The sequence below is a fragment of the Emydura macquarii genome, unplaced genomic scaffold, assembly GCF_026122565.2.
Source record: "Emydura macquarii macquarii isolate MOO-44397 ecotype Brisbane River unplaced genomic scaffold, CSIRO-AGI_Emac_v2 contig_1253, whole genome shotgun sequence".
Lineage (NCBI taxonomy): Eukaryota > Metazoa > Chordata > Testudines > Chelidae > Emydura > Emydura macquarii.
The window spans coordinates 56,486,656-56,508,804 of NW_027131390.1; the positions used below are offsets into that span (position 1 = coordinate 56,486,656).

The 22,149-nt window shown below is 41.3% G+C and overlaps 1 protein-coding gene and 3 non-coding genes across 4 annotated transcripts in view; all 4 read right to left on the minus strand.

Annotated features, from left to right (window-relative positions):
• The window catches only part of NOP58 (NOP58 ribonucleoprotein), a 32,575-nt gene that overhangs the window by 4,609 nt on the left and 5,817 nt on the right, over nt 1-22,149 (minus strand). The window contains exons 4-13 of the mRNA XM_067548889.1: nt 20,909-21,033; nt 18,901-19,037; nt 17,581-17,645; nt 15,138-15,272; nt 12,158-12,303; nt 10,989-11,115; nt 9,883-10,046; nt 8,978-9,112; nt 7,886-7,947; nt 3,205-3,338 (exon numbers count right to left, since the gene is read on the minus strand). Coding sequence (XP_067404990.1) covers nt 3,205-3,338; nt 7,886-7,947; nt 8,978-9,112; nt 9,883-10,046; nt 10,989-11,115; nt 12,158-12,303; nt 15,138-15,272; nt 17,581-17,645; nt 18,901-19,037; nt 20,909-21,033 — 1,230 coding nt within the window. The remainder of the gene's footprint in view (nt 1-3,204; nt 3,339-7,885; nt 7,948-8,977; nt 9,113-9,882; nt 10,047-10,988; nt 11,116-12,157; nt 12,304-15,137; nt 15,273-17,580; nt 17,646-18,900; nt 19,038-20,908; nt 21,034-22,149) is intronic.
• LOC137154270 (small nucleolar RNA SNORD11) lies at nt 2,041-2,122 on the minus strand. Its single transcript, XR_010920189.1, has one exon. It is a non-coding gene; the product is annotated as a small nucleolar RNA SNORD11 (small nucleolar RNA).
• On the minus strand, nt 10,718-10,802 carry LOC137154269 (small nucleolar RNA SNORD11). The gene has a single exon (XR_010920188.1). It is a non-coding gene; the product is annotated as a small nucleolar RNA SNORD11 (small nucleolar RNA).
• Nucleotides 11,968-12,052, minus strand: LOC137154271 (small nucleolar RNA SNORD11B). The gene has a single exon (XR_010920190.1). It is a non-coding gene; the product is annotated as a small nucleolar RNA SNORD11B (small nucleolar RNA).

The following is a 22,149-nucleotide window of genomic DNA, read 5'->3' on the forward strand; positions in this document are numbered from 1 at the left end:
CTGGTGGTACTAGTTCGCACAATGTAATATTAGAAGGCTCAAACCTGCAGTCATTCTGTGTAAGAACATACACTCCCACTGATTCATATTGGATTCCCCCGCCAGCTGAAATAGAGTGGTGTTCAAAGGACACTTATTTTGAACTGTCTAGAAAATAAGTTAAGTTAAGTAACTTCAGGTACTCTCCCAGCCAATTTCTGAAAGGGGTCCAAACCCTTTGTGTTTAAAAAGCGTGTCCCTCCCACCCTTGGTTGCTGTTTGAAAGATCCACACAAACGGAAAACATTGAAAGCGACATTCAAGTGTGATCAAATGCTCAGACGAAACAGAAAATAATTCTCTTATTTTTGTTGCAGTAACATTAAGTAAAAGATTTCAGACAAGCATGATTTATTTAAGTTCACATCCCTTTCAGGTTGTAATGCTAAGTTAAGAAAACACCTCATTACAGCATTCTAGTTTAAGCAAGTTAAAGCCAAGGAACCCTACACGAAAACTCCAAATGTGTTGGAAGCATGGAAATGCAGAGTTAAGGCTTTATAAACAGCCCTCGCCTGCCATCTACTGCACTCCTTATACTACATACAACTACCTACCAAAATTCTCAAGCTACCACCATCACATGCTATTGGTCATGTCAGCTTTTCTGTCATCTACCGGAAAACAATTATGTCATTCTCTGAAACACATGGGACAGATCATACCACATGCTTTGGTGGGTGGCCAGTCCAAACAGTGGGCAGGGCTCAAAGGTGGATAACTGATTGAATGTGGGTAGAAAGTAGTAAAATGTATATTGGGAGTGAGAGTAGACTGGTACCATGCTGAGTAGCATTCTATTTTGCAGCTATACACAAAGGTTAAATAGAGCAGAATGGTAGCTGGGAAGGCTGTTTGTAAACTATACAGATATGACAGTAATGTGTGAACCTAGTGAGGTGATGATTTTAAAGGGTGTAAGAGGACAACAAGAAAGGATACATCTGCACATGGATGGTAAGAAATAAATAAGCTCTTCAGATCTGCCCAACTCAGTGTGTACAGCCCTTGACACAATAGTCATGACTGGGACATCTGGGCATTAATAAGCATAGTATAACTGTCTTAAAAAGAATGAGAGCTGGAGAAAGGTCTGGATGGGCATTGTACACAAATGTAGAGGGGAGGTTTTGTGAACAACAGCGCAAAACATTTGTTGCTAATATTGACCAGGAAGTAAGGTTTTGGTGGAGGGTGAAAAAAGATCAGACACACCATGAAGATTGTTTATGATGTCTCAAATTGGCATTCCTATCACTCAAACTCTAACTTCATTTAGGAGTTCTCAGCTCTTCAGTGTTTTTTGGGTGTTTGTTTGTTTTTGGGTTGAAGTATGTTTTAATAATTTATTTTCCCGGAACTATTTACACCCTTAATTCTAGTTTAAGGAAGTTTGTCTGGAGATCATTGCAGCTGGTTAAGATTTTTAAGATGTGTGTCTCCAGTAAAGAGGCACATCGGCTAAAGACATGAGCATGGCTCAGCCCTGCACCCCCCAACAAAATCAGGATACCTCCTTACAAAGTTTAACATTTGCACAATATAATCTTGCCAATCCACTGAACCATGCTGAAGTTTGTCCACTCCACAGAAAATTGAGGCATTGATTTTCCAAGCCATTGCCAAAACTAAGCTTTACACATCCCCAAAATGCTAAGAGGAACCAGTATAAAGTGAGGCCAAATGAATCAGACAGATATAGGGTTCCTAGGCAAAAGTATCTGAGGTATAACCCATTAGAAGACAGGTTCATTAGTGAAAAAAAAATGTTAAACTAATCTTTAAGAAGCCATACCTGATTAATCTGGAATTGCCTGTAGAATTTCTTCTGCTAGGAGAATACCTGAGAGAAATGTCAGCAAGGTACTATGTTTTCTGGGGCAGTTTTGGGTTAGGGACATAAGGATGAGCACATCTAGGTTTATAATGGAAAGGTAGTCAATGGAAACAATTTTTTGCCTATAATAAAGGATTAATTCAGTGCTGGCAACACATTCAAACAGGTCTCAGAAGAGATAGTGACCGAAAACGCCCACACTCCAAAAGGAATTAGGCAAAGAACATTAAAAATCATCACAGACCTCTCCCATGTGTCCTTGATTTATTATCTTATCACCACAGAAAAAAGGGATGTGGATCTTTTGCCCAACACCACAGAAAAGTACATCTATACAAAGGATAGCCCCAATCCTCAACTAAGTTAGAGACACTGCGCGCCACTTCACCAGCACAAGATGCAATAAAGCTTGCATATCCAGCCCCCAGTAAGATCACCTTGGCATTATAGGACCTGTGGGTGGTGCAGAACCAGCACAGCTGCTCTGAAATCATCCTCACCATCTCCTGGTGGCACATGTAGCATGGTTTGGCATCCCTGATTACAGCCCTTGCCAGCTAGTGTGATTTAGATCATTGCTCCTGACATAACCTGGAGCAACTCACAGCCAATTCTGGCTTAGAGGAGCTCAAAAGCAGCATCTCTGCCCCCTCCCTCCTCTTCAGTTACTTTGTGCTCCTCTACCAGAGCGAGAATCAGGATTGCTATTTTGATGCTTTGGAGGTGAGGGAGAAATAGCTTTTTACCACAATCGTCTAGGCAGTTTACAAAGCAGTTCTCAATACAAAGACTAACGATTCCAAAATTAAAATCTACGATCTTTCACAAGATAACTTAGAGCTGGTAACTATGCCTATCAACTTTTATCACTCTATGATCCAAACCCTAATTATCTGAAATTTTGATTTTCCCCAATTCTGGATATGATCTGAGCTATTTGGATAATAGGGATTTATCCATACTCATGGTAAATGGGTATTTAAGTTAGCACAGTGGCAGATTTTTAAATGTGAACCATTTCATTTCATGATACCAAACAGTGTCTGTTAAGGATTAATCTACTCAGCAAGTAATTCTGTAATAGACATTTAAGGCTGTTTAAACACACACACAAACACACACACACGTTATAGTTACAGCACCACTGGCCTTTTAGGATTGTATATAAACAAATGCAGTCCAGTTTCAGCCCACATCAAGATTAAAAAAATCATGTCAAACCCATGGAAAATAGTTGTGTATTCTGAAAGGCCACCAGATGCCACTCCAATTCCCTTTATACAATGCACACAGGAAATAGTGCTTTAGGCATAAATGCAGTAACCAACCTTTCATTTCTGCTTTGACCTTCTTTGCTTTCACTGTAACCTCCGTCTCCTCTTCTTCCACCTCCTCAATTTTACGTTTTTTTGGAACGGCAGGAAGTGTAGAGTCACCAGATGGATCATATGTCTTCACTTCACTGGAATGAAGAAAACTCAGTAAGTTGTAAATTTGCAAGGGAAGAAACAGCACTGTAGATAAAATGCAATGATGAAACGCTCACTTTCAATTCTCTATCAACATCTTATCACTGACTGATTTTCAATGGAGACAGTGAAGTGAAGAATCTTTTACCAAGAAATAAACACTCCTGATCTTGAACATAGAAGATTACACAGAGTACAACACAGACACAAGGTTGAGTGAAGTAATGTCTTTTACTGGACCAACTTCTGTTGGTGAAAGAGATACGCTTTTGAGCTACACACTCTTCCTCTGTGTAGCTCAAAAGCGTGTCTCTTTCACCAACAGAAGTAGGTTCAGTAAAAGATATCCTGGGACCAACATGGCTACACCACTGCAATCAGAGTACAATCATCTTATCTGCACAGAAAAGCCCAGTTCAGATAAGTTGAATTTTAGTTTTGTATAATAAAGGTCATTGTAATCAAGGTCTCAATTCTATTCTAAACAGAGACTTCAAGTCATCCACTGTGTTGCTTTCCCCACAACTGAAGAAGCCTTTCCTTCAAGAGGGTATGGCCATGTGCACAAGCATGACATAAGAACCAATGGTCCAGCTAGCCCCATATCCAGTCTTCTGACAATGGACAATGCCAGATGCTACAGAGGGAATGAACAGAACAATTATCGAGTGATCCATCTTGTCGTCCACTCCCAGCTTCTGGCAGTCAGAGGATTAGGGACACCCAGAGAATGAGGTTGCATCCCTACCCATCTTGGCTAACAGCCTATCATAGAATCACAGAATATTAGAGTTGGAAGGGACCTCAGGAGGTCATCTAGTCCAACCCCCTGCTCAAAGCAGGACTAACCTCAGCTACATCATCCCAGCCAGGGCTTTGTCAAGCCTCAGCTTAAAAACCTCTAAAGATGGAGATTCCACCACCTCCCTAGGTAACCCATTCCAGTGCTTCACGACCCTCCTAGTGAAAAACTTTTTCCTAATGTCCAATCTAGACCTCCCCAACTGCAACTTGAGACGGTTGCTCCTTGTTCTGTCATCTGCCACCACCGAGAACAGCCTAGCCCCATCCTCCCTGGAACCCCATTTCAGGTAGTTAAAGGCTGCTATCAAATCCCCCCTCGTTCTTCTCTTTTGCAGACTAAACAAGCCCAGTTTCCTTAGCCTCTCCTCATAAGTCCTGTGCTCCAGCCCCCCAATCATTTTTGTTGCCCTCCGCTGTACTCTCTCCAACTTGTCTACATCCTTTTTGTAGTGGGGGGCCCAAAACTGGACACAATATTCTAAATGCGGCCTCACCAATGCCGAATAGAGGGGAATGAATTTAGCCAATTTTTTTTTTAACCCTGTTGTAGTTTGGCATTCACAACATCCTCTGGCAACAAGTTCCACCGGCTGACTGCGCATTATGTGAAGTAGTACTTCCTTTTGTTTTAAACCCGCTGCCTATTAATTTCATTTGGTGATGCCTGGCTCTTGTGTTATGTGAAGGGGTAAATAACACTTTCCTATTCACTTTCTCCAAATCAATGATGATTTACTAGACCTCTAGCATATCCCCCTCAGTTGTCTCTTTTCCAAACTGAACAGTCCCAGTCTTTTTAATCTCCCCTCATATGAAGGCTGTTCCACACCAGTAATCATTTTTGTTGCCCTTCTCTGTACCTTTTCCAGTTCTATTATATTTTTTTTAGAAGGGACAACCAGAACTGCACACAGTATTCAAGGTGTGGGAGTTCCATGGATTTATACAGTGGCATTATGATATTTACTGTCTTATTTATCCCTTTCCTAATGGTTCCTAATATTGTTAGCATTTTTGACCACCGCTGCACACTGAGCAGATGTTTTCAGAGAACTATCCAAAATGACTGCAAGATCTCTTCCTAAGTGGTAACAGCTAATTTAGTCTCCATCGTTTTGTATGTATAGTTGGGATTATGTTTTAAAATGGGCATTAAATCTGTAGACTTGGACTCAGACTCACTGCAGCAAGTTTTAAAACGCAGTATAGACGTTCCCTAAAATTCAGAAAGTCTGTTCAACAGCATGTCCAAGACAGAGATTTTTAAAAGGCACAAGAGGCTACCCAATTCTGATTTGGATCTTAGGAATCGTGCTCGCAAAAGTCGTAGGCTATGGAGAAGTCTAAGAGCATGTCTACACTATGGTTTTACAACTTTAAAACTTGTGGCAGTGAGTCTGAGAGCCTGGGTCTACAGACTTTGGCTTTGTGTTGTGGCGCTAAAAACAGCTGTGTAGATCTTTGGGCTTGGGCTGCATCTCAGGCTCTGAAGCCCAAGGAACAAGTATGTTTCGGAAGCTCAAGCTGCAACGCCTAAACTGCTATTTTTAGCACCACAGCACAAATCCAAGTCAGTAGACTCAGGCTCTCAGACTCGCTGCCACGTTTTAAGAACACAACGTAGACATACTCTTAAGACTCCTCCTTCATTCAGTTCCAGTTCCTTCTGGAACCTTCCCATCTCTAGTCACCCTCACCAGCATGCATGCCCACATCTCAATACTCTGCTCACTCCTGTATTCTGACTTCCTTCAGTTCCTTCCTACATCTGTTCCAGGCCCTGGGGCAGTTAAAGGCTTGTCCCATCCAATGACAGCTACTAGCTAAGGCAATATCTCTAGCATCAGTTAAGTATAGTCTTTCTACTGAAGCAGTAAGTTTTAAATATACAGATCCTACTAATGATCAGAATATTTTTATGGGTATGCATATACTGTTTCAGTAACAGTGACAGGAGGAGACCACCACCACGTTAATCCTCCTCTGATCATCTATAATATTTTAGTGCTGATCAAAAGGACTACAATGAGTTACTATAGATAAGCAAAGTTCAATGTTTGGCAAAGTTTTTGGGGGGAGAAGGGGATGTTTGGACCATCTCTACAAGATACTATACGATACAACTGATTGTAAGTGCAGTCCAATACATTTATGACTCAAAGGAAATTGTACCCCATGCAGCAGTAAATGTAAGCTTTGATGTGGCAATAAGCTACTCTCACCCTATACAAACCATGAGAAGGGTATTTCTGATCCAACTGCAGATGGCCATCTTGGTCAAAAATTAGATGAGTGACGCTGTCAGTAATTGAGGGACGGGTACGTATCAGATTATAACAGAAGCTCCCCTTGACACTTTGATATCAGTTCAGTCATAAAGAGAACGGACAATTAGCCAACATCAAAATGTGTTTATTGTTAATCCAGTATTACTGTAGGGTGGAATCTGATTTACAACCTGTGGATTTACAATCTGTCTCTCACATTACCAGCATTAGAAAAGCTGCTACTTTTCAGCAAGATGGCCACTTTTGGTAGAAAACTTGGAAATATTAAATTTCCACAGTTTATTCATGGTAAGACATACATCTTACCTTTTTTATTCCAGATTGCTAGGGAGAGCCACACAGCTGGAAGTTATCTTTAGTCCGCTCTTCTTTTAAGCCTCAAATTCCATTTGTTAGTGCTGAAAAGTTCTGCGAACATGTCCAGCCAGGAAGTCAGGACTCCCCAAGTCAACAGGCTAAAAACATACAGGCCATACCATCTTCTTACTCTCCCACTGATGCCATTTCAAAGTTTTTCTAAATGTAAAACCCTGCCATAAATCACGTCATGCAAACAAACAATCTACCTCACTGAATGTTTTTGAAGATTTTTTCCTATGAGACACGCAGTTTTGTGACTGGCAGTGAGGGTCGAGGCAGCTATTATGGGATTGCGTGTGTAACACTGTCTAATAATAACTGACAGAACTGACCTCTCAACCGTGCTTTTGTTGCACGCATACCCAACGTCCATCTGCAACAGATGATTCACCGGGGCAAATTGCTAAGTTTAACTGTCCTCAGCCCACACAAGTGAAATGAATCACCTGTCCAACTGTCGTTTATGCCATTGATTCCCTTCACTTGGATATTTCTTGAGCTGCACTTTCCAGCATCACTACAGGTACCAGAAATTGTCTTTTTAATATTTTGTCAGAATACACAGAACATATAATGGTAAGGACACAGTAACATTGATCGTGTATGGAACCCAAACAGGAAAGATGAAACTTTGCTCAACACAATGATTTGAGCCTTTTCTAGACTGAAATTGTCGGAAAGGAAGTTTCCAGTGTGTCTTTCAAAAATATCATGGGGACAAGTTTACCTAAACCCGGTATTTCTAAAATTTTAACTAATTCTGACTAGCATGAAATAAACCAGCTGGGTATTGATACTCAGAGCTATCAGTTTCATAGCTGATGCTGATAATCCCTAATGTTCTTTCAGAGGATGTCTCAGCAACCCGTTCTCAGAAAATTAGGGCAATTACCCTAATCCACTTGCTTTGCTCTGCCACAATTGTGTTAAATGGAAGAAAATTAGGTGGTACTTAGCAATGGGCGTGTTGCCAGTATAAGAGCATAAAAAACATTTCCTGGAACTTAAGTCAAGAGAGATCAAAATCCAAGACTCTGGATGATAAAAATAAAGTTATACAAAGCCAAGCTGAACAGAAAACTACCCACCTCCTGTGCTGATATTTGTCTGCTCTGGCCAAGGCCTTTCCTGTGCCACTTATTCTTCTTATCTAGGACAAAAATGTAGACATGAAAAACAAACTACTCATATTGAAAACAATTTAGAACCACCGCCACAGTCCTTGAAAGGAATTAAAACTGGAAAGATGGGCATGCAATGCCTGGCAAAAAAGCTAGCTGCTTTAACTGACCATGAAGTATGACTAAACAATATTTACTTTTTCAGGCAAGTGGGCATGAGAGGGTCTTAATTTGGATTTAGAAATGTAGGTGCCAAGTGCATTTTATTTCTAACCTGTTCAATGTTCATGAAGTGCAGATGTCTTTGTAATTTATAAGAAATGTCAGTACTGAAGCTTGTGTAGTAGAATGTCTAAACTTTAAAGGCTGCAGCCACTGGAGTTTAAAAGGACCACATACTTGAAGCAGGGCGGACACTCCACCCAGAAGAAGGCAGTGATACTGACAAAATTGCAACGTATTGTATAGACGGATGCAACATCAGTGTGGGGAGTCAGGGTGATTCGTTCCTGGTGACAGGAGAGGAACTCAGTACTTTGCATCCTCTTTGGCTGACAATGACTCTCTATTTACTGGCTCCAGAGGGAGTGGACTACATGTATGACTGAGACAAGTAAAATGTTCAGAATTAGGGGGACCAAAGACGACAATATTAGAAGGGAAGAATCCTTAAAGCTCCAAGGAGCTTCCTTCCAAGAAACAGAAATGCCACAAAATATCAAGCAATCAGAGCAGCAATGCCAGTGGAACATGTGTGTGTCACTCATGATCAGAACTGAAATTTCACATTGACATCTAAATGTAGATAAGGAATGAGGAAAAACTAATGCAAATGGTGGCCTAGGAATGCAGAGATGGGCTCAACCAGAAGTCCCCCACTTTCTGTTCCAGTCTAGGCCAGGGAAAAGTACTGCAAGGGAAAGCACCACAATCTTATGCAGAGAAGAGGAGTTGAGAGAAGTGTATTCTAAGAACCACACCGCTCACCCTGCACGTAACAGAAACAAAGTTAAAGTCTCCTCTCTCCTGAATAGCTTTAATTATCTTTTCAACACTCACCCCTTTCTCTTCCAAGTGTCTCAGTCTAGTCTCTACTTTTAATCTGTTCTCAGCTCCCATTTCAGCACTGGAGTCCTCTCCAAGGGCATCATAACGAATAGTCAGGGCAGTTTTGGCTGCTAGCATTCGAGAGATCTGGAAAAAGAGGCGAGTGTTAAATGCTGAGCTGGAACATAAGGTGGTAATTCACTCCGAACTCAGATCTGCAAATGATACCAAGAAATAGGAGAATGAAGTGACCTTCAGTAATAGCATTTAGCCCAGAAAATAAGCAATACATCCCATTCAGCCACAACTTCAGTGTTGAGATTTTTTATATGGTAACTTTACTTCACCATCCACCCTTCTCAAATCAGGACAACTTGACATATATCAGGGAGCAATCTGCCTTTAAAAACAACTCAAGAACTTTTTCCCCAATTTGAATACATGTTCAAAGTCACGTTACAAAAAAATACCTTTAAATTCCCTATGTCCTTTAAACATAAGCTTTTAATTCCATTATGGAGTAGAAGTCTGATTTCAAGGATTTCCTCCTCTGAAATCGAGGAAATGTAATGTCCTCTTAGCATATTTTACTAATAGCTAAGAAATGTAACGCACCTTAAGAAAGCTTGTTACCCAGTGCTAATCACATAGTCCAGCAGGATTTAGTCACTAAAATTATCACTCAGACTTTTGCATTGACCACTCTATTCCCTTTTTCTAACAGGAAAGATGGTGACAGCTGACAGTAAGATCTGTGGTGCAGTTGTATTCTGCATATCATCACAAAAGAAAGAGAATCATAGCAAGTAGTAGAAAAATCCCTACCAGGACCCTCAGATTAGCCATCTAATCTCCACAGACATTCATCTGTACAGGAAAAAAGCTAGCTACCAAGATAGATCATTTCAGCAACTCACCTTTCCTTTGTTTTTTGCAGTAGTTTGTCCCACAAGAGAAGCATGATAAATCAGGCCAAACTTGGGTGTGTCCCGTTTAGTCTTCAAAGCTCTAAAAAGTGCTTTCTCAGCACCCAAAATCTGAACAGTGGAAGCTGGGTGTTTCGCCAGATTCAAAAGGGAACCTAGGGCAGAAAATGTTATGGCACTGTCAGTTATCAGAGTATGAACAGCCTAAGGGTATACCTACACTGCAATAAAATACCTATGGCTAGCCTGGGTCAGATGACTAGAGCTACAGGTCTATAAAATTGCAGTGCAAATGTTCGGGCTCAGGCTGGAGACGGAACCCAAACATCTATAGTAATTTTATAGACCTGCAGCCTGACCCCGATGAGCCTGAATCAGCTGACATGGGCCAGCTGTGGGTGTTTTATTTCAGTGTAGACATACCCTTACAAGTCAGAGAATGATACTAGGAAATGAGTGAAGGTAGGAGACAAGTTTCAAGCTTTGATGGCGGAGGATTTATAAGCTGATTTACATTAGTTTCTTGAAGGAGGGGAAAGTGCTGTTGATCCTCTATTACTTAAGTAACAACGCTTAAGACCAATTCTGTATCTCCAGGCTTTCATTTGGAAAAGGGGTGGAAAGACTGACTTGACACAAAACATCCCACTGAATTCAGGGATAATCTGCAGTAAGAATGCTGACAGCATGATCTGTAGTTGGCACTACCACTTTAAGAAAGTGAGATAAAACTAACACTTTTCAAGTCAGTCTGACATCAGCTTAAGCTCAACCTCCCAACAGTTTAACTCAGATGTGACTGAACTGTTGGCAACAGGCTCAGAAAGTGTCTCAGAAGAGGTAGTGACTGACGTTGCCCTCATATTCTAAAAAGAATTCAGGCAAACTGAAAATTGAATCATCATTGACTCCTTCTGTCCTCATGCCAATATTCTGACACCACAATATGTTATTCTGGCCTTTTATCAAAATGTTTTACATCAAGAGCTTAGCACAGTGCTTTCCATTGACCAGGTCCTCAAGGAAAGCTGTTGATGGACTTATCTTATGAAGCCAGTTCACAGCTAAGGTGCTATACACTGATCAAAGTGACTTACCTGCATGAGCAATAAGCCTTGCTCCAACCAATTCCCCCACCATAACAGTGAGGTTAGGTGCAATGGCCATCATTCTGTTCTTGAGATAGTCATACAGCTGGGTTCGATATTCTGAGATTTCAATCACCTGGCACAGACACATGGGAAGATCAGGTTAAAGGAATCTAACAGCTAACAACCAACTGCAAAAGTGTTAATGTGTCTGTCAAAAAGGGAAAGCACCAAGGATTGCAGTTAAGAGGCTGTCCCTAAGTGAGTTAGAGCAGACTGGAATGTAACAGGGTGTGAAATCCTAACAGAGAGCCAAAAGTAAGTTTATCTGAAAGCTTTGTATGGGCAGCTTCACAGCAACTCTATAAAAATACAAAATATAGGATTTATATTTCTCTTCACTATGCTGCTACTATCAGTAAAACCCCAATATAAAGGGACTGACAATATGCCAAGTATAATGAAGAACAATTACTGAGGCCATTTTTTGTAATACGAAATCTGGAACATTCAGTTTTAACATGAATATCTGTAACCATTCTCTTAAAATGGGATACTCTTTACCTCATATAATGTTAGAAACAAAAAATTAAACCGTACTAATGGGCAGTCAGTGATATACAGCTGACTGAGTTGGGGATTAAGAGCCAGGAACTCTCTACTACTGCTACTGACTGTTGGCTTGGGTAAGTAACAAACAGGCTGACTCTGCATCACTGAAATGGGAATTTTATCTTTTATGAGCACGGGAGCAAGACTGGGACCATAACCCTCTTGGCCTCAGTTTTCCATCTACAAAATGGGGCTAGCGCCACACTTTTATAAAGCATCTTGAAACTGAGATGAAAGGGGCTATATAAACTTAGAATTTACACAGCATCCTTCTTTTTAAGGATCTCAGAGCACTTTTTAATAAATAGGTATTTGTTAGCCTTCCTCTCACAATGACATCCAATAACCTCTGGCTCCTTTCCATGTCAGCAATTCAAGATGGCATCAGATGAGGTAGTGACTGTGCACCCTCATGTTTGTACATCAGGAGAGCAACAATATAGGAATCATCATTGCCACTGAGAAAGTGTGCTGGAGTAGCCATAGAAAAACTGCTCCCTAGGAAAACAGAAGAAGCAGCTTACATTGCTACACATCTTAAATTAAAGCTCTAAATGCATACGTACCTGGTCACAGAGATGCAGTATATTGTTTATGTCTTCTTCTGATACTTCTGTCCCCATGGAGATCTCTGCAGCAGCCTTCACATCCTCCTCAATCTCCTCTGGCAGGACTTCTGAGAGATCAGAGGTAGAAAAGTTTTTTCTGTCTCCTGCAGGACAATATCGAAGGTGGAGAGAAAAGAAGATCAAGTAAATCAAAAACAGAGGGAGTATGAAGAGTAAGAGTCAAGTTAATCAACATGGAAACCCATTCCTATCCATTAGGAAGGAATAATCAATTGCAGAAATACAAAATGGGAAATGACTGCCGAGGAAGGAATACTGCAAAAAGATCTAGGGGCTTATAGTGGATCACAAAAAAAAATATGAGTCAACCATGTAATACTGTCGCAAAAAAACCAAACATCATTCTGGGATATATTAGCAGAGTGTTGTAAGCAAGTCATGAGAAGTAATTCTTCCACTGTACTCAGACCTCAACCGGAGTACTGTTCCAGTTCTGGGCATCACACTTCAGGAAAGATGTGGACAAACTGGAGAAAGCCCAGAGGAGAGCAATAAAAATGATTGAACAAAACATGACCTACAAGGAAAGATTAGGTTTGTTTAGTCTGGAGAAGACTGAGAGAGGACATGATAACAGTCTTCAAGTATGTAAAAGGTTGTTATAAAGAAGAGAGTGATAAATTGTTCTCAAATGCTGAGGACAGGACAAGAAGTAACAGGCTGAAATTGCAGCAAGGAATATTTAATTTAGATACCAGGAAAACTTCCTCATTGTAAAGGTTAAGCATTGGAACAAATTATCTAGGGAGGTCGTGGAATCTCATCATTGGAAGTTTTTAAGAACAGGTTAGACAAACACCTGTCAGGGACTGTCTAGTTAATACTCAGTCCTGCCTCAGTGCTGCGGACTGGACTAAATGACCTATCCAGGTCCCTTCCATTCCTACATTTCTGAATTTCCTTTTCTAAATTCCAAATATATAAATCAGCATATAGATCTTTAAATCTAATTCAATTTGGAAATGATTTTAAGTGCCCATTCTAAATACAATTTGATAAATAAAATCCCTTATTTTGTAGCTTAATATTCCTTAACAGATAGATTCCTCAAGGTTGAATTATTTTTTGGCAAAAAAATAAGATAATTAGGGAATGCAATTACATAAACAAATTTGTGCCAGGACTCAAGATTTCCTAAGAAATTGAAACATTTTAAAGCAGTGCTAACATTAGAAGGGAGAATTCCAGGAAGACAGCTAAGTCAGCCATTTACCACTAGCAAGCTCTAATTTATTCCTCCCTAATACTGCACAGATACAAAATTTGGATCCGTATCTGAGGTAATTAAATTGTATACAACCCATGATCTGCACTCTACCTTTTATATGGATTTGCATCCGCACCCTCTAGAGCAGTGGTTCTCAACCCAGCATCTGTGGCCTCCTGGGGGGGCCACAAGCCAGTTTCAGGGGGTTCGCAGCCCCACAGAGCAGAAGCCCCAAGCTCTGCTGGGGGCAGAGGAGAAGAGGATGCACCGGGGATTAGAGCTTTAGCCCTGTGGATGGACCCCTTGAAACCACCCGTTCCTCTCTTTCCCCCGAGCTGAGAACCGCTGCTCCATACCCCTGCACAGATAAAAAATATTATCAGCATCTGATCCGCAAATATGGTAAACAAAGAACTGCAGATGCAGCTATCCACAGATGTAAAGAGGATATCCACAGATTTGCAGGGCTCTACTAATATGCTATAGGAAGTGTGGTAAGGTGGCCTTCGTGCTTCCATGGGCCGAGCGCTTCTTTTGGTGCGGTGGGCACAAAATGGCCGCCTGGGCCTCCCACCAGTCCTAAAATGGCAACCATCTCACTTCTGCCCCGTCTCCCTTCGGGCCTTCACCGGCCGAGCAGTGCCCTCGGGACCTTAGATTCTGTGGTGGGGTAGGGGTTGTCCGAGCCCGCCCTCTTCTTCCGACACCAGCTCAGAGACCCTGGCTGACAGCAGTGGCTGGCTGCTGCTATAATGCACTATGACAATCTTCCCTCTGGGCTGCTTCCCTACCCTGGTTTCTGTCAGGGCTAAGTGTCCACTCCAATGGCCAAACCCCCTGTGCTTCTCTGGCTCCTGCCGCTCGCAGTTCTCCTGCCCCCCGTTCTCCACACTCTTCAAACTCTCCCAAAACTCCAAACTCTCCAGATTCCAGGAGACCCCTGCCTGACTGGCAGGGAGCTTTTATCTGCTCCCAGGCAGCCCTTAATTGGTCTCAGCTGATCCTGACTGCTGCTGACCCTAATTGGTTTCAGCTGACCTTGGTCTCAGCTGGCCCTGATCAGCTTGAAGGAAAGGTTGGGCAGCTGCAAGGGGAACAGGGCTTTCATCAGTCTTGGGCTAACTTAGCATCCTTCTACTACTCTCCAGTAGCCCGTCACAGGAAGGAAACTCCCTTAAAGCCACACATTCCTCTCTGAAAAACTACCAAATCACTGTACAAATGAATACAAAAACCATGCATAGGAGTTGACACGCAGATGATCACAAGATTAAAGCCACTGTTACTTTTGTTCCAAGGCATAAATACAAACCAGCTGCGGTCTCAGGAACACAAACAAACCACCAGCTAAGTGTTTTTCTCTATATATCAGTTTTAAGCAGTAATTCCCAAACTCTGGTCTGTGAACTAATGGTGCTCCGCAGAGCACTTTCTGGTGATCTGTGGGGAGCTAGCCAGTCCTTCAGTCTCCTTCTTTCCAACTGCTACATTATAACAAACTATTGCCAAATTATATTACTTTCCTAACATCAATTTCCCACAGAAGCATTTCCTGGAGTTGTCACTGGAATGATATACGATCATGAACAGGTGAAATGGCCTGCATGCACATTAGTGAACAGCAGGAAATCTGGTCCACAAGGCTCTATTAAGTTGCGGTTCATACTAATAATCAACAATCTCACATACATACTCAAAATTGTTACTCACCAACTTTCCGCACACATTTACAGTATGTTAGATTATCTGCGACTATTTTGCCAAGTTCAGGGAAGTGCCAGCCATACCATTCCCTACAGCGCATGATATAGTTATTCAGCTCTTTGTCCAGGTCATCAAGAAGGGCTGCAGATAGGACAGACATGTTAAAAAAAAAGTGTAAGTCTAAAGGGCGTCATTTTAAAGTCTCGTATAATGAACACTCCAAAAGGGAAATATCAAGGTATTTTTCCCACAATGTTTCTCTTGCATGAATACAAACACCAATGTACTGTGACAAGGTTGGTCATCATTATTGTATTTTAAAATCATTGAAGGATTTGTTTCAGTGAAGAAACGTACTTTGCAAACAAAATAGGTCAAATTACACACTATGTTAAAAGAACATTAAAGTCACATAGTCAAACCGTCAAAAGTTAGGACATCCCAGAATTAAGGATGCCTATACAACCCAGCATTCTCAAAGGAAGCGGTTTTATCTTCCACAAAAACAAGCCTCAGAGATTGAAAGTTACCTCTTAATAATGCACAGTTTGATGAAAATCCATCAAACCTTTCCTCACTCAATAATTTCACTGTTAATTTTTCTGGGCAACATGCATGCTATGGATCTTCTGTCCAAAGCCACTTTAGAATAGCCTTTCTGAAAGTTTAACTGGTGCTAATGTGTTTCCCATACGTAGCTACAATCAGAAAAGGTTCAATTTAAACATCCAACAGACAGAGTATTTAGAGTTATGGCTAACATTCTATTCTTAACTCATCCCAATGTGCCTAGGTTTTGCAATGTTCAGGTAGTGAATGATCCCATATGGGTACAATGACAGGCACAAGGATGAGTTTCAATTTTGAATTGTTTTGTTTTGTTCATTTTGTCAAACTCTTCATTATGCCGAACTGTTATGTTTTCATAATCATCTACAAACAACAATAAAAAAAAGAGCCATTAGTTAACATGATGGTAAGGCCTGAAGTTTTGTCACAGGGACTCGCCACTCAAATGATGGGCCTCTTTCACATGCCATATGCTGAATATATTGCATGTGAATAGTTTCTCCCAACAGTGGTGGTGACAGAGAAACAAAGGGCAGCAACTTGGCTATCTAGGAGCTCCGAGTCATCCATTCCAGATGGCAGATGTGTGACTTTCTGATGAGATTGTGTCTCAGGTGTAAAACTTAGTCCTCTAACCAGTTTTTTTCTTTAAAAAGGACGTAGATGTCAAAAGCCACTGTTCGATTATTTGATATTTAAATTACTGTAGTACCTGAGCCCCAGATCAGGATTGGGATCCTGTTATGTGAGGCACTGTACAAACAAAGGTAGATACAAACAGTGTGGAGGTGACACAGTATGTTAAAGTTACTACACATCATAGTAAACTAAATACACCCTCCTCCATATGAAGTATAAGTTACAATTTGTGTTTGAGTTAAGTGTGAAGAGACCACACAACTCCCCCCAAAATTTTAATAATGAAAGAAACTGAAGATTCTTAGTTTCAGCCCAGAGCCTTTTTTTCAGCTGTAAAACTCTTTAACATGTTCAAAATATAAATATAGAACTAATGCAGTAGGCTGTCTTCTCCATTCAGTGCTAAAGATGTGAGCTATAAGCTTAATTTCTATTACAGCAGGGTAGAACTCCCACTGCACATACTATTACAAAGTCCCAAAGCTACAGCATTTTCTTGTAATGCAATACTATCATTCCCATCTGTTATCTCAGTAGTAGTGATGAAATTTTGAATTCAGTCATTATTTTCAGCTTGACAAGATTCCATCAAAAACAGAGCATGGGATTTGCAGCACTGAACTGTTCCACTCACCACTGCCTGATAGTGAGCAACTCCATTATAGCATGCATTGTTCAAGGAAAAGTAAGGATGGTCTGGATATTCAATTTTCCATTTGCCAAATAAATTTTGGTCTGTTCCCCTTAAGAAAAGCCAGGATACAGAACATGGCACTACCCCTTGTCTTATAATTATTTTCAAGAATATTTAAACTGTTCCTGTGTTGTAGTCTCAGTTCACTTCACACAAGCTACCACCACAAATAGCACCTTCAGTCAAGGTGCCAAGGACCAAATTCTTCAGGGAACAACTAACTTCTCTTCACTAGCCAGGGTGATGCACATTGGGAATTGAAGCAATGGGAAGCTTGAACTGCCACTGTGTGCGCTGTAACTGTTTTCTGGATAACTAAAGGACTTCACCTTTTAATACCACCCTCTCTGACTATTTCATGTTTAAATTACTGTAGCACCGTTCATAAGCAATAGTTTTTAGAACTTCTGTTGAGTTGATTCAAGGTGCCCAGTTATACTAAAACACTAGCAGAAATCTTGAAAAGGGCACATTTCAAAATTGTGATAATGAAAGTTAGCTGGCATCAGCAGAATACTTAGAGAGATAAATTCTGAATATACTCACAGATTGCTTGGACAATCATTGTATCTACTTTGTCTGGGCTGAATTTCAGCTTGTATCGGGAGAGGCTGCAAACAAAGATATAGTTATTAGCTGTACCCTTTAGCACCCCTGGTATTCCATTGCAAAGACCATACATTCTCCACCTGTTTTATTTTGCATGAATGAGTCCTGCTGTGGGCTCATTCACTCTTGTTTAATGTCAAAGACTGGCCTCTGCTGGACATAATGGGAAGTTTGGAGAAGCACTATTTCCATAACAGCTGCAGATCAAACAGTAGCTAGTAGGAAGATCAGAACCAAGGCACCAGAAAGGAAAAGAAAGCTGTCTGTCCCACAGCAGAAGCTGCATGCACACAGTGGCAGGAAATCTGCTGTTCATTACTTTTTGCAAATTTCTTCACAGAAACAAAGCAAGTTTTTCCAGTTTTGCAATGGTTACAATTGATCCATGGGAAACATGGATCTATAAAGTAGTCAAACTCAGAAGTAGGACTGTAAAGAACTAATAGATAAATGCCCCCCCAACTACATTTTAGGAGAAGCCCAACATCTACGCTTTTAAAATACATTCTAGGATTTTGCATCACACATTTGGATTATGCAAAAATAAAACTCTGCATGTAGGTAGGGATTTATATCTTTAAAAAGCTGTACAAACATTAATCCTCTCAATTACACCAGCAAGGAAGATAATGATCTCCATTTTAGAAGAGTAAACTAGAAAGGTTCAGCAACTTGCCCGAGGTCACACTGAGTTCACATCAGAATCTCGATTGACACTCGAGTTTCTGGCACCTAATTGCGTATTTGTCATGCCTCTGTGTGCAGAGCTACTGCTCTGTTTAAATCTACAGGGAAGAACACCACCTTTGATGTTTATGTTATGTACCACTGGGGTACGTACAGTCATGGAGATACAAATTACATATCTCCATGAAACACTGAGTCCAATATTTGTATTAAGCACTAAAGTATCAGATGCCTCAGTGGTAATGAATTAGTGTAAAATTAATTATGTCATATTGCCAAGGATTGCATTTTAAAGAAAATATTATTCAGCTACATAATATACAAGAAAAAAACTACTCAACTCAGGTCAAAGCTACAGCAAATATCGAGAGGTCTGACTGGAATCTGTGGTGCAGAACTCAGTGAACCTGGCAAGTGCTTGCTTCTAGAGCAAGACTTCACACAAATTCATGCGCATAGACTTCGGACCTAATCCTGTATTCATTTCCCACCAATATTAAAGCGAGTTTTGGGTATTCAAGGATGCAGGAATTGACTAAAGCTGGAAGTACAGCATCAATGGCAACTCACCTATGTGCCAATCCTAAACACATAGCTGCCATTTCCCGTGATGGAAGGCCAGTGATAAGCCCCTCGATTTGAGAACGAATTCCTCTCATAAGTTCAGTAACCATTGGACTATGAATACAACTTAAATTCAGCTTGTCCTATAAAATGAAGATGAAATTAGGTTTTAACCAAGTTAATTAAATCCTCTTTCAAATTCTCTTTCAATAACACCATGTATTTATAGTTGTTGTCCTTCTACTAGTTACCCATTTACGCTCAGCAAAGATTTTTTGAAGTCAGAGGCAGTGACAACCTTCACTGGTAATTAACATCAGCATTTCCAGCACTGTAATAATCAGACATGTTTTTCACTTTAACATTCTGATTCTAGGAGCAACAAGACTGACCCTAAGTTCTGGGGCAAGACCAGGATTTTGCAATTGATTAGTTGTACACGGCACATTAATTTTCTGCAGATTTTTCTATCGACAACCCACAATTTTGCCATTGTAGTGAGGGGGCATGGTCTCCCTTGGAGACAGAGGGGGACAGCCTGAGTCCTGGTAGGCAGAGCCAAATAACCCTGCCTGCCCCATCAAAAGCAGAGGGATGGGACAGGAAGTATAAAAGTTGAGCCAGCTAACTCACAAGGGAGCTGCCAGAGGGGAATGAAATGGGGAAAGGACGTCTCTCCACCGGTGCTGCCGTCCAAGCTGGACTATTGCCCCACTGAGGAACTGCCCACTGCCTGCGACCTGGAGGAGCCAGCAGCAGCCTGCAACCTGGAGAAGCTGCTGCCTGCTGGGAACGGCTTAGAGGAGCTGCTGCCTGTCTCCGACACTGAGGGCCTGTGGACACTACCCCTGGCTATCTACCCAGAGGAGACTGAAGGCACTGCTGAGGCATAGGTACTCCAGGGAATGGGGGAAGGAAATAGCCCAGGGGAGCTGGACGATTAGTTGTGTGGTGTCCTACAGCTGCGTCAACAAGTTGCGGCTGCAGCCCCACTGACCCAGTGACAGAGCCCTCTGCCACTGATAGGGACCCGGGTTGGGATGCATTGGAGTTGGGTGGCTGTGTTCCCCTCTCCGCTTCCCACACTACTCTGGGGTGCCTCATCCCAGCCTGTAACGCCTCGGAGGCCTATCGATTGCTTGCTTGTGTGCCCCGCTCTGTCTAAGGGCCTGGCAATAGACTGCTGGCGTGCCCTGCCTAGGGCTAGAGACTGCTTACCTGCCCCGCCTGGCCTGACAGCTTGGGGCTATAGACTGAATAGATGCCTGTAACCTGCGGAAGGGGCCAGGACTTCAGCCCAAATGCTAATTCCCCATTTTAGTGTCTACAACCACAGAAGCGCAGTAGTGAGGGGGCATGGCCTCTCCCTGACAGACCAAGAGGAACGGTTTGACGCCTTACAGCCATCAAACAGGTGACAGTAGGAAGCGGAGGATCTGGTAGCTGGCTATTGTATTGAGGAAGATAGGTGAGATAGTTTGGGGGTTTGATACCTCAGAGACAAGTGAGGATTTTAGAATATAAAGGTAATGCATCTCATCTACACTTCCCCCTTTCAGACAAGCGCTGGAGAATACATGCACATATTTGAAATTGAGGGGAATGTGAACTTCCAGCACCCTTAGAATATGCAGCTGCCTCTCTTGCCAAAGCAACCAATAGTGAATAAACACATCAACTGGATGTTTCTGTTACTATAATCATATCAGTAGGGTAATAGTTAATATTGACATTTATGCTGTCAATCTGATTTCACAGATGATACCCCATTGAGACAACAGGAAGTGTGCACACCTGAGTGCAGTATCAGGATGTTCATTTGCAGAGCAGATGACAACATCCTATCCGCTTACATTCAGTTTCTCTTTCCAACTCTAAGAACTAGAATCTTTTTTCTAATGAAAACTCTATCTGCTGCACAATCCACTGCTACAGAATAAGGAAATACATGGGCCCTTTCTCATAATATCTCAGTGGCATAAAACAAAGTTAGAAAAGCAGAGTCAGTTTTCACCTTTATGACACCTCCAAGTTTGGCATCTGCTATGGCCAGCTGTTCATGGGCATCTTTTGCCACTATCTTCTTAAGAATTTTCTTCAAGTTCTTGCTGAGCTTGCCCTCTACTAAAGCTGTGGATGCTGTAGGGGGAAGAAGAGAACAAAGATGCAGCAAAATAAACAAACAACTTTCTAAAATGTAACAGGTACTAAAAATACCATGTCCAACTTGATACATAATACTATACACTTATTCACACCTCTGTTAAAGACAACAGTCCATCAACTTTAGAAATGCACTAAACATTCCTAGAAGCAACTCTAAGAAGAGCATTTAGCATATAATTGAGTGACTCCAATCCCTTTTCAGGCCCCCTGAAGTCAAACATCACCAGTTCACATCTCAGGCAATACCTCAATATATACTCTTGCTGATAACGTTGCAACATCCATGAAAGCCCACTGAAGCAGGAAGCCAATTTGGGGGGGATGGGAGAAGTCAGATACAGACCTTTTTAAAATATGTTGTGTGGATTGGAAGAGTTTAAAAACAATCTTTATTTTGAAGTATAAAATATCTGTAAAAGCTTCACAAACCCACATGACATATTTTAAGAGGGCATTTATGCAACGCCATTGACAAGTCAATTCCATGCTCCAGTGACCTTCTTGATTGATGCAACATCTCTAACCCAGCATGTGAAGCAGAACCCCGTGACCCATTATTTCAAAAAACCTGAAACAAAGAGAAGAATAAAATTTAACTGCTATAATAAATGCCTTCTCACCCTTGCTATTTGGGACATTAGCTATGTAACCTTAAAGTGGACATGTAGTTCTTAAACTATTTGATATTTAAATAATGCTTAGCTACGTATTTATCACTTATCTTCAAAGCAATTTACAAACCCATCCTAGCAATAACCATGTGAGCTATGTAGGTTAAGTATCCCTCCCTCCCCCTTCACCGATTATTTAATGGAGGCAGAGATATTGGGTGATTTGTCCAAGTCACAGAGCATCTGTATCAAAGTAACCGTTAGAACCCAGGAGATCCTGGCACCCAGAGCTATCATAATGCCACACTCAGTCTAGATAACATGCACAAACATAGATCAGAAAAAACAGTAACTTCAATCTCACTTATGATTGCATTGCATCCCATGTGTAAAGATGGTCTCTTTTCCTTGTTTTATTTTTTATACTTGTGATCTCAACTACTTCAATATAGTGAGACTTGTTTGGCCAAAATGCTAC